Source organism: Eptatretus burgeri, chromosome 9 (assembly GCF_056783735.1).
Source record: "Eptatretus burgeri isolate ZD-2024b chromosome 9, Ebu_testis_v1, whole genome shotgun sequence".
Lineage (NCBI taxonomy): Eukaryota > Metazoa > Chordata > Myxini > Myxiniformes > Myxinidae > Eptatretus > Eptatretus burgeri.
Window position 1 is genome coordinate 29,127,046 of NC_140969.1, and position 13,362 is coordinate 29,140,407.

The 13,362-nt window shown below is 42.6% G+C and overlaps 1 protein-coding gene across 7 annotated transcripts in view; it reads left to right on the forward strand.

Moving 5' to 3' along the window:
• The window catches only part of SETD3 (SET domain containing 3, actin N3(tau)-histidine methyltransferase), a 61,264-nt gene that overhangs the window by 33,612 nt on the left and 14,290 nt on the right, over positions 1-13,362 (forward strand). For all 7 annotated transcript variants that reach the window (XM_085894538.1, XM_085894535.1, XM_085894537.1 and 4 more), the window contains 2 exons: positions 713-879; positions 3,577-3,662. In XM_085894538.1, coding sequence (XP_085750664.1) covers positions 713-879; positions 3,577-3,662 — 253 coding nt within the window. The remainder of the gene's footprint in view (positions 1-712; positions 880-3,576; positions 3,663-13,362) is intronic.

Here is a 13,362-nt window from a genome sequence, read left to right on the forward strand (position 1 = left end):
CAACGGCGGTAAACTTCCGAAAAAAGGTTGTTATTTATTTTATTTTATTTATTTATTTAATTTTTTTCCCCTCTACAGTCTTTAACATCTAAATTTCATTTTGATTGAATTATAAACTTCAACATTGCATAACAGAAATCACCATCTTGGCCCTTTCAAAAACCCTTCCGTTTTGCAGTACTTGGACAATTACACCATTTTACGCCATCTCAACCAATGAAATTTTCACTTGCATTCTTAGCGTTGCGGAATATCGAGGTGTCCAAAATCACGGCTCATGGGAAATGTAGATCGTGCTCGGAAATGTGAAGCACGATTGTAAAAGGCCCTTCCCGTGTCCTGTCTTTTTTTTTTTTTTTTTTTCTTCTTCTCGAGACTGTGCAGGGTGAGGTGGTCTGTGAACTCGATTCTATGCCTGTCCCATTCTATCAAATGCCATTCCATCCCATCCACTTGTTCTTTATGGGTATGTCTGCTAGTTTACTAATATTTGATATAATCATCATTGATTCCATTTGATTTGCTTTTTTGATTCGACAAATGTTATGACTTGGAATTGTTTTCTTCTCAGGAAACCCATGCATTTTATTTGGGATGATATGATAACACAATTGAGGAACATGTGGATGCTCAGCATGATTTTAGATTCTAATGAAACATGTGCTGACAGTTTTATTTTATTTTTTTTTCTCCATCCCATTACTTCCCCAAGATCTACATTTTTTATGGGAACCGTTCCAATAGTGACTTTGTTATCCACAATGGCTTTTTCTACAAAGGGAATGTCAATGACAGAGTCAAGATCAAGTTGGGAGTGAGCAAGAGTGACCGCCTGTTTGCGATGAAGTCAGAGATTCTCGCTCGGGGAGGCATTCCTGCGTAAGATATTGGCACACTTTATTTTCCGCATGTCTTTCTTTCTTTCTGAGTTTACCTGTGACACATAGTTTGACAAGCCGGTAGGTGGCCATGGGTCGCCGAGCATCCGATGACCTTTGACCCCTGATCTGAGTTAATCTAGTACGAAGTACTTACGAAATTGCAATCGAATCGGTTAACCCGTGTATGAGCAAGGGGGCTTTGAATGGTCATTTTCCCCGAACAATGCACTCATTGACCTTTGACCCCTGACTTAGCCGAGATAGGTCAATATGTCCTGAAGCAAAGTTGTAGTACCCATTGAGTACTCTGTACCTATGAACTTTCATTCATATCGGTTAACCCGTGTAGGAGCAAGGGGGATTTGAATGGTCATTTTGCCCGAAAAATGCACTCATTGACCTTTGACCCCTGACCTAGCCGAGATAGGTCAATATGTCCTGAAGGAAAGTTGTAGTACTCATTGAGTACTATGTACCTATGAACGTTCATTCGTATCGGTTAACCCGTGTAGGAGCAAGGGTGCCTTGAATGGTAAATTCACCCGAAAAATGCACTTATTGACCTTTGACCCCTGACCTACTCGAGATAGGTCATTATGCAAATGAGCAAAGTTGTAGTACTCATTATAGTCTATAAGCATGTAAAGATTCATTTGATTCGGTTCAACCGTCTTGGAGCTAGTGTACTTTGAATTTTCAGCGGGAATGCTCAATGGCCCTCGGACACCCAAGTTGAGAAGGTTACCATTTGGAAACTATAAGATATAGAGCAAAATGGATGTCATGGAGCGGATAGAGAATCACCTTAAGATTATGCATACCAAATCTCAGAGTTCCATCAACTGATAACTACTCGGTATCAATTTGAATGAAAAGTACCGAAAATGCGGTTTGATATCGGAAATCCCCAAAATTTGAGGGGGTGCTGTAGGTGAACAAAGATATAAATCGAAAATCCGGCTCGATCGTTTGTGCACAATGCATTCCAGACGATTAGTGTGAATTTTCATGACCATCTGACCATAACCCAAGGAGTAGCATTTGGCACGAAGGCACCTCCAGCTCTCGCATATTATAGATTTTTGCCCTTTGACCCTTGACCTAAGCAATATCGGTCAATATGTCCTGAGGCAACGTTGTAGTACTCATTGCGTGCTATGAACCTGCAAAGTTTCATTCGGTTCGATGCACTCACCTGGTCGCGAGGGGGGACTTCAATTTTCGCCAATTTTCAGGCCTACCCCATTTGTAGGGGGCGCTGCGGTTAAACTGTTCCATATATCACAAAAAACCGGAATATATTTGGTAGAGCATCACCTGTAGATGATGCATGCCAAATTTCATAAGCCTACGTGGGATAATGGCTTTCGGAATTGATTTTGCGTGAACGGTACCGATTTTGAAGGTTTTTTGGCTGTTGCTAGGGAACCAAAGCGTCCCGAGCAACCATCACAATTTCCAAAGCACTAGGTCATAAGATGTACCTACCACCCGAGTTTGGTCAAAATCCGCCCACGTTTACTCCAAATTATGCTGATGACAAACGAACAAACAGACAGAATTACTGACAATGAGGGTCACCTATTTCGGCGACCCAATAGGGGCTCTTGAAAGAGCTGGATCCTTATGTCCACGCTTTTTGAAAGAAAAAAAACCCCCAAAACAGGGGGATATTGTAATCTGCTCCGTCTCTGTCTGTCTGTCCGCCCGTCACGCTATCTCGTCCTCAACGGTTGGGCAGAAATTCAAACTTGGTAGTTATGATCACCACATGACAAGAATGTGCAAATGCAGTGTCATTTTTGGCCCTACCTCCTGGGATGGGGTCAAAAGGTCAAATGCCGAAAAATGCAATTACGCTCATTTTAAATGAAACTTTGTTTGCACAATCAACATTGGGGGATGCATGAAATATGTAAGGATTTTTTTGGATTTGACGTCTTGTTCATGCCCCAGGAGGATGAGGCTTGGGGTCATAGGGGTCGAAACAGAAGATTCTTTTTAACTCTAAGTTTGTTAGTCGGTCATTCCTGGTGAAACTTTTTGCCATCTTTTAACCTTGCTGAAGCTGCGGGGAGCGTGGGGATTTGCGATGGTGCGCTTCACTACGAGTCATTGTAATGGGAGATGCATGTGTAATCTGTTTTTGAGACTTAACATCACATTTAACCTGTTAAAACGAAAATATCCATTTATTCATTGCAAAGAAAACGGATTTTGTGGAGATTGAGAGCAAGCTCTTGTGGAAGATAGCGATGCATATTACATGTCCGTGGGGCATAGCCAAGATGGAGGCCTAAACCACACTTCCTTCCCTTTTTGGTCAATTCGACATTTTTTTGAGCATTGCTTCCCTACAATAGAGTTGAACAATCTTGTGTCACCAGAAATGTTTTCTGAATAGGGCTGCGGACGACATATCAGGTGGTGCTCACTGTTTCAAAAGCAATTTTAAACCCATAATCTCTGGAGTGGCCATGCTCGTGGGTGGGTCAGGATTCCCAAAGAGGAACTTTTTTCCATTTTGACTAAGTTAGATTAAGTTCCTGGTAGGAATGGAATTGGTACATAGAAGACAAGCACAACTGGTGGATTAAGTTCATAGGGTGTGGATAAAGCACTGGCATGAAACACCAAATGACCTTGTTCCTTGTCATATACTTGCATTTAAACTGCCCACTTTTATTTCTTCCAGCTCGACAATGTTTTCACTGCATTGTGGGGAGATGCCTGTACCTGCACAGTTGCTGGCCTTTTTGCGAATTTTCTGCATGACCGAGGGTGAGATGTAGAAACTGCTTGCATGGGAACTCAACTTTTAACCTTTTTGGTTTGTTTTTCTAACTTTTTCTTTCAGAATTTTTTTTTTTCTGTCAGTTTTGCCTCATCATAAGCAGCAAACTTCCTGCACTGTAACAACTGAAGCACTTCCCCCTCCCATCCAAATGCTGCCTTCCGTAAGGAAAATCACCTTCAACCAGGCCATTGAAGTGTTCCGACAGGATGCTTTTCCATCTCATACCAGCAGGTGCAACAGTTCGTTCGTCGAGCAATGTCATCATGTTCCCAGCTCCATGTAACACAAAGGAAGACCAATGGCAGACACAGTAAATGAGGGAGTGATACGCATAGAAAACGTACGAGAACAACTGAGTGTAGGTGGGTCATGTCATGTTGAAATAATGCAGGGACACATCACGCTGAGTGCAAGCACACCACATCTAAAGCGTTCTTAGACCCACATCATAATCAACAACAACATTGTCGGACATGTCACTGTCGCAACATGGCTGAAAACACGAGATGACTCCACCTTGTGGGTGACCTCGGCTTATCTGGGGGAGGTGGGGGTCTGTGATTCGGGAAACTGCAGCATCACTGTCTTGGCATCTGCAAAGGTCTCCAAGCACATGTAGCTGTGTACGATTCACTCTGGTTGAAAGTTGTGAAATTTCATGGACTTCTTAGTTGGTGATATGGTCCTGCCAAGGTATTCTGAGGATGTGCCTGACAGCTCGCGTGTCAAAGCCGTCTAATTGAGCATTCATGGGATTTGTCTGTGTCCAGGTTTCACGTGCGTGCCATATATTCAGGAGTTGGTTCACATTGAGACTTCCATATGATAGAAAGTGATTCTAATGTTGACTGGGTGAGAGCAGCATGGTGCCGCACTTCCGACATACAGTCTCCCAAAGATGTTACTCTGGAGCTGTGGCGTTTAAACTCTTACTGTATCTACAGAGTGCACGTCATGAATGGTAATTTTTGCACGAGGGTTTCATGACGATTACTGTAGAGTGCCCGGATAAGTTTGACAATGTTAGGAGGTCCAGCAACAGCTTCTAAAAGAAGCCCGAGTCGGTCTCGGTTGAAGGAGTCAAATGCCATATGTATATATATATATATATATATATATATATATATATATATATATATATATATATATATATATATATATATATATATATATATATATATATATATATATATATATATATATATATATATATGATAGACTGTATGTTACGAGGGTTGGGCTGGCATACTCTGTTTTTCTGCGATCTGACTCATGAAGATGATTTGCTCTATTGGTGTTCTGTTTCATGTGAAACCTGCTTGTCGTTTCCTTCGCTTTATATTTAGTTCATCCTGGATTCTGGTTCGGAGTATCCAGGCAACCACCTTGGTTATTACTGAAAGGACATTAAATGCCTCTTTAAATGCTGCACTCAGTCTGAGCTCCCTTATGGTTCCAGAAATAGAGTATGATGCCATGGAGCCACTCCTTAGGAATAGTTTCCCCGATTCCAAATTTCACAGAATAATTCATGAATGCTGGAAATGGTCTCAGGTGTTACATTTTAAGAAGCTCTTTTGTGATTCCACATAATCCTGAAGCCTTCCCATTCTTGAATGCACGTATGAGGGGGGTCTGTGCATATATTGTCATCTCATATGGATGCTCTGACGAGGGCAGACAGTTCCTCGGGTGGGTTGTGGGGGATTGAATAGAGGTCGGCACTGTACTCTTGTCATCTCTGGAGCTGAGATGTAGTGTTGGTCAGTGGAGACCCGGTTGTGCTCTTGATTTGGTGAGTGGCAGAGTAGGAAAGCTTTTCCTTCACTTTCTTTACAATACTGATATGAGTAATAGCTCAGCTCGCTCAACTTATTTTCTGCGAATGGCTTCTTTCTCAAAAAATCCACGGTTTACAATTTAATTCAATTATTGTTGTTGCATACTCGTGCAGTTTGTGCCGTGGCTTTTGTTGATTTGTAGATGCTTTAAATATGTGCCAAGTAGGCCTGCTGGTTATTCTTCTTCATTCATTTGTAGTACAGTCAAAATGTCGGATGACCTCCCACAAATTGCAACAAAAGCAAACTCAACAGATTTTGATTCCTGGATATGTCCTCAGTGACAGAAAAAAAGTCCAAAGGGATCCTCCGGGGGGGAAAGTCCTGAAATCAGGGAAATCCAATATCGCCGCTACCCGGCTTCAGGGAAAATGAGAAAATTGTAAAGATTGATATTTCAACATGTAAATATATGTTTTTCTGCATTCTAATTGTTTCTAGTTATGAGTCAGTATATTGATATACAAGAATAATTATAAAAAAGTGAAATGTATTGAGGGTAAAATAAAAAATTATAGCTTTTTTGTCCAAAAATGTCAATTTTTTTGTCCCGAAAAAAAAAAATTTACCTGATACTGATTTTGGCTCCTGGACCAAAATAAATAAGAAATGTTGAAGACACAAGATGAAATCAAGTCTATTGCAATACAATATAATTATGTAAATCATTGAAACATGACAAAATTCACAATTCCACTCGGGGCAATCACATCTGCCTGACGAAGGTTTCGAAATGAAAATGAAAATTCGCATTAAACTCAGAAACTACATCCATTATAAACTTACTATACATGTTGAGAAAAATCAAGCGTATTAAAGTTAGAACTCGACAATGTCGTCATCATCCTCATCATTGTCACATGGAGTGTTTGTGCAGCCAGAGCCCCTGCAGCTTCCACAAGCTGGAGTGCACTCAATGTTGTGCTTCTTGCATGTGCATCTCATGGTGCTACATTCAGTCTGGCAGTTGCACCTAATGACACGTAACATCTTTTCAGGAGCTGGAGCTATTGATGTCTGAAGTGGCACAAAACCCTCGTCACACTTCTGCCAACCCCAGTCTGTCGGAAGAAGTTCATCTGTACATCCCTTCCATTCTTGGACTTGCAGATACACGCGCAGGCTGTGATACTTTGCTGCTTATGATGTTGGTGGTAATGTCTGTGGTTGCACGTGAGAGGAGCTCCAAGCCACCTTGTCCCAGTACCGCTGATACCGGAGGGTGTCCAGGGTGTCAGTTGACTTTCCGTTGTAGAGTATCACCAATGTTTTTTTCTCCTGCATCTGGCACATCACATACGGAAGCTGGATATGTATCAAAAACCTTGGCCTGCTCACGGAATGTGTTGTTTGCTTTGAACTTTTTGAGGGAAGCTTCCTTTCCAATCCCATGAAGACGAGATGTCGTGTCGCACCCAAGAACTGCATGTAGAAACAGTATGTGCTGCATATGTCTGTACCAATCATTTTCTTTGAAGCCTTGATGTTCCAGATGCGAGGCTTCTTAGTGTTCTTCTTTGGCTCGGGACAAAAGAAGAGGTCATGGGATTCTAAGCTTGCATGGTAGCATAGGAGGACGAGGAGGTCTGTGTCATCACCAACTAACACAGTGTTGGTGACAGTAGCAGACTGCACGGCCTTCAGTACAATCAGGAGATCAGGATCCCCTGAGGCATGGTGTGTCTCACAGTTCTTCTTCTGAAGCTCTTCACTCAACATGAAAATGAATTGCTGTTTATTCTGCCTATTGGCAAGAAACTGTTCCTTCTTCATTGTGAGACGCATGTCAGCTGTAAATGTCACAGTAGTGCCAGCATTCCTTTTCGACCGTCTCTGGTGTGTCATGTCCTTCGTGTTGGTACTCTCATAACCATCAAACACGACTATGGCATCTCCGTACTTCTTCGTTACATAATCAGTGTACTGGTGGCATATGTCTCTGTATGTAGATCCACGAGACCATGGAATGTGTTGAACAAGTGCCCCCGCCATCCAAAACATACTGTTGCTCATCATTGGGGATATCGGCTGGGACATCGGATCCAAGAAGATCCCAGATGGCATCAGCAAAGACTGGCTTGTGTGCTTCTCGGAGCTGAAGAGAGGAATCAGAGGGCTGGTGGATAGCTGCACAGTTCATATTTGAAGGCTGACTCCAGTTCTTCTGCTGTCTGTGCAACAGTGATCAGTCTCTGGAAGAGGAGTTGTGGGTCAACCTGGACTTGCTCTCCATCAATCTTGACAGATGACTTCATGCCGAGGGTGACAACTTGGTCTTTCCTCTTAAATGTGTACTCGGCAGGTGTTTTCCCATCCATAGATTTCAATATTTTGGCTCCTACAGCATGTGCTGTATCGACGTTGATGGTGGGGTGTGCATGAACTCCAGTGGCAATGCTCCTCAGACGTGGATCACTACTGAACGGATTCTGTTCCTGTAAATACTGAAGAGCTGATAGTGTGTCCTTCCAGTCACGAGATTGTCTTGCTTTGGTCATGTCCTTCTTCTGCTCTCCAGTGTTGTAGTTCACACCTGTGAGCTCCTGCATTGCCTGGTTAATTTCTGCACAGGCAGGCTTTGATAGTAGCCATACCAGCCGTTGTTGCTCTGTCATTCCTCACCCTCGTGTGAGCCCCCCACTGGTCTTCAAACTTCTCATCAGAACTTGTTCGATGATCAGGTAAGATGAAAGACCTGCCCACAGGCGATCACTTTGTCGAACCACATGGAACCCCTCATCAAAACGTTGTTGGACATTGGGATGTTGAGTTTTGAGGTTGGACATCTGCAGATACACCTTCGCAGATTTGGCATAAAGGTTGTGGTCCGAGGCTGCCAGGTAAGGCAGCATTTCCTGGATGGCCTGTAGATGTAGTGCCCAGTTCCCAGTGCGCTCTGCCCGGATGTATTTGCGTAGAATGTCGAGCATGTCCATAAACTGAATCCAGAGCGCTGAAGTTCTCGAAGGTATCTTTGCAGACTCGGCATGCTTCTGAAGGTGGTCTTTGATTCGTTTCAAGACGTCAGACTTGCATACTTCTTCCACAGACTGGGGTTGGAAGAAGTGTGATGAGGGTTTTGTGCCACTTCAGACATCAATAGCTCCATTTCCTGAAAAGATGTTGCATGTCATTAGGTGCAACTGCCAGGCTGAATGTAGCACCATGAGATGCACATGCAAGAAGCACAACATTGAGTGCACTCCAGCTTGTGGAAACTGCAGTGGCTCTGGCTGCACAAACACTCCATGTGACAATGATGAGGATGATGATGACATTGTCGAGTTCTAACTTTAATACGCTTGATTTTTCTCAACATGTATCATAAGTTTATAATGGATGTAGTTTCTGAGTTTAATGCGAATTTTAATTTTAATTTCGAAACCTTCGTCAGGCAGATGTGATTGCCCCGAGGGAAATTGTGAATTTTGTCATGTTTCAATGATTTACATAATTATATTGTATTGCCATCGACTTGCTTTCATCTTGTGTCTTCAACGTTTCTTCTTTTTTTGTCCAGGAGCCAAAATCAGTATCAGGTACATATTTTTTTTTTTCGGGACAAATATTTGACATTTTTGGACAAAAAAGCTATAATTTTTTCTTTTACCCTCAATACATTTCACTTTTTTATAATTATTCTTGTATATCAATATACTGACCATAACTAGAAACAATTAGAATGCAGAAAAACATATATTTACATCTTAAAATATCAATCTTTACAATTTTCTCATTTTCCCCGAAGCCGGGTGGCGGCCATATTGGATTTCCATGATTTCAGGACTTTCCCCCCCGGAGGATCCCTTAGGACTTTTTTTCTGTCACTGAGGACATTTCCAGGAATCAAAATCTGTTGAGTTTGCTTTTGTTGCAATTTGTGGGAGGTTGACCAAATATTTCTGCCTAAATGCCTGAACTATTGTGGCACCAGGCTGCGGGATAGCATCATTGGCTGAGGATGTGGCTGTGCCGCTCATTCAATGCCCTCTGCTGGACGGGACTGGAATTTGGAATTTGTTCATGGTGCCGGCGATGACTCGCGTACTTTTTGCGAAGGACACCGTGGGGTCTTTAACGTCCACCAACGAATGTTGGTAGACAGGACGCCAGTTTCACGTCCATCCGAGGGACGGCACACATGTTGGTGAATCGCCGTGCTTGTGAAACATTGGGATGACAGTTTAGAGCTGGATCGGGGATTCAAACCCAGGCTAGCCAGCTTAGAGGTGAGCATGCATACTTCAAGGTCATCCTACCAGCCAGGCTGGCTGATGATGGTTACCTCCGCCACCGAAGGTGAAGGAGGTTGTGTTTTCACCCCTTTCTGTTTGTTTGTTTGTTACTTGCAAAATCAAAGATTTTTCAAGTATATTGGTCAGTCGATTTTGTTATTCTGTCTGTCTGCTTATCGCCAACAGGTTACTATTGTAAACCGATCATCATGAAACTTAACCAAGTTGTAGAGGTAGTCTCAACTGAGAAGCCTATTGATTTTGAGGTCAAAGGTCATCTTGAGGTCAAATTTCTAAAATCGTCATTTTTTATCCGATTGACTTGATTTGAACAACATTTGCAAATTACATCACTGAATTGGGAAATGAGCTATTTTTGAGGTCAAAGGTCAACTGAAGGTCAAACTTCCAAAATCATCAATTTTCAACTGAAAAATCATCAATTTACATCCAATTGACCTGAGCTTTGATTATGATTGTCCATTTCATTGAGATTAAAATTGACAATTTGTATCCATGGTATGGAGAGGGGGGTGGATTTTGCAAGTGTCATGCTCTGCACTACGTCTTCTTCTTGGTACTTGCAAAATTAAAGATTTTTCAAGTATATTGGTCAGTCGATTTTGTTATTGTGCCTGTCTGTCTGTCTTTATCGCCTGCATGTCACAATTTTAAACCGATCTTCATGAAACTTCACCACATGGTAGAGTTTGTCATAAGGAAGAAGCCTATTGTTTTTCAGGTCAACATAGGCCCATGGTCAACAACTAAGGTGGTATTTCTAAAATCCTCAATTTTCATCCGATTGACTTGACATTTGAAGACTATTTATATTTCCGGTCACCGAATTCAACCACCAATTATTTTTGAGGTCAAATTTGTTTAATAGATTTTGCAAGTATCGTGATCAGCATGACGTCGTCTTCTTGTTTGTTTGTTTGTCTGTGTGCAGAATATCTCAAAGTCGTGGACAGATTTGGATTAAATTTTGTAGACATGTTCGATTGTTCAGTGTGTGACAAGGACAAACGACTTCGATTTTGGTGAAGATCCAGATCCGACTACGAGAATTTTTTTAAGTGATTCTTCACCATTGAGTGATTGGGCCAAAAACGATATAAAAAGCATGATATTTCAAAAATGTATTGGGCCAGATATGTTCTCGTAGATCAGAAGCCTGGTGTTGGCGCAGTGGTTAGGGCAGCGGCTTGGGATCCAATAGGTCCTGAGTTCAAGCCCCGTTGGGCCACTGAATTAATACACCAGGGGGTTGACTCAGCCTGTCATCCTTCCGAGGTCGGCGAAATGAGTACCAGTATACTGGGCCGGTGTATACCCCGGTTAAAATAGGTGTACCTTATCCCTGTGTCGTAAGAGGCGACCAGGGTTGCGTCAGGAAGGGCATCCGGCGTAAAACATGTGCCAAATCACTATGCGGATCATACGGATGATCCGCTGTGGCGACCCCCTAACGGGAGCAGCCGAAAGAAGATGTTCTCGTAGATCAGATATTATATTGCGGAGCTATGCACTCCACCAAGTGCTCTTGTAATTATTTTTTTAAAGTGATTCTTCGCCATTGAGAGATGGGGCCAAAATGATAGCCATCCATCCATCCATCCATTGGGACCATACTTACTCTCTGCCGAGCGTTGGTGCTGGCTAAGCACTCTCCTTGGCTATTGGGTACAATCCTGGACAGGTCACCACTCCGACACAGGAAACAAGCAAGCTGGCACTCATTTTGCTGACCTCGGAAGGATGACAGGCAGAGTCAACCCCACCTGGTGTTGATTCAACAGCCAAGGGTGATTGGAACACATGATCCTCGGATCCCAGCCTACCACCCTAACCATTAAGTCAACAGCAAGCATCAAAATTATATATAGCACGATATTTCAAAAAGTTGTGGACGGATTATGACAAAACTTGGTGGATGAGTTGTGTAGGTGACAAGAACAAGCGGAATAAGGTTTTCATTAATAGTGTATCAGAATAGCAAACCTGTTGTGCATTTTGTGATACAAGCACCAAATTTGGCACAAATGTACATTAATATGTTGCGAACATTTTCAGATATTGGGCCACTTGAAATTCTCTCTTTATGTCCGCCATATTGGATTTCAAAATGGCCGCCACTTGAAATCTACATTTCCTATTATCTCTGGACGTAATGCAGCTATTGACTTGATTCTGGTATCTAAATGTACGTTTTTGGAGGCAAGGAATCCAATGGTACCATTTTCAACTTAATATTATCTATCACAGTCTGTTTTATATAATTTTATTTGGAAATTATCTAGGCAAATATTGGATTCAACACAATACTTTGAAAAGAATGTCTTAGTTCTGTAAATGTCTTGGGTATAATACTGACATGCTACATGGTCTAGTATTTGAGGCTCGGTGTACTGGTATCTGAGGCTAGGTATATACCGGTACTGAAGATACGTGTACATAAACAGTGTCAAGTTAATAAGTTCAGCATTGCCACAAGTACATGTATGTCGTTGACTCATCGTCATGTGCAGTCCCCTTCACACACAGAGGGCTGTGCACTGAAGGGCAGCCTTTTTGCACTTGCAGCGCCTCACACACCCTTTCTTGCACTTGCAAGAAACCTGCTCAATGCAGCTGTGAGCTGCCTCAGTTAGCCTGGTCCAGTAAGGTGTGTACTGTCCTCCAGTCCTTGACCAACCCCAGTTGGTTGGTGGAGGGAGCTCTGGTGCTGGCAGCAGTATCTGACCCCACACATGTCCACCTTGATACACTGCCCTCTTGACATGTTCCTCCAGAGCTGCCTTCATTGGAGGGATGAGCTGCACATTGTTCTTCCTTGCAAAGAGTTTCCTCCTGGCCTTGTCAATGTCTGTGCATTTGCTGGTTCGATCATACAACAGGATCATGAACCTCTCGATGATGCGCATTGCATCGTCTGGTATGTCACGAGGTGCAGAGGACAGCAGCAGCAGCGCCTCAGTGAGTTCTGGCAGTACCGTCCAGACTGCCCACGCAGTCTTCTTGCCATGTCTATGAAAACTAGACACAGTGTCACATCCAGTTAGAACGTGGAACATTGGCAGTGCACGAGTCTTCTCTCGTCCCAATCCAGCTGCTATTTCGTGTGCTGCTAGGTATTGGAAACTCTGGCCTGTTTCCAAGCTCTCCAAGTTCACTGAATTTGACCAAGTTCTCTGCGAGTGAACTGTACCCACTCCCAATGTCTTTTCTCTTTGATTGGTCAGGTTTGGTCAGTGTCTCCGTCTTGTCCTCTTGACATATAAGGCATAACTTCCAGTCAGTTGTGGTGAGGTGCTGTGATGTTGATGGTGAAGTTCACTCAACATCAGCTAGTCTGAAGCTCTTGGACATGGTGGAACTGTCTTCTGAATCTGCAACGATACAATGATATAATGTTAACATTTTGTTTTATATATAATAGAGGGGTTTCCTCCACCATACTAATGGAGAGGAGGATAATTCCTCTATATCGTAGAGCATTTAGCTTGGCATACTTAGGGAATTAGTTTTGTGAGATTATGCCGGAATTAAATTTTCACCCATACCGGAGGCAAGAAGAGAAATAAAATCACATGAGATTCTTTAGT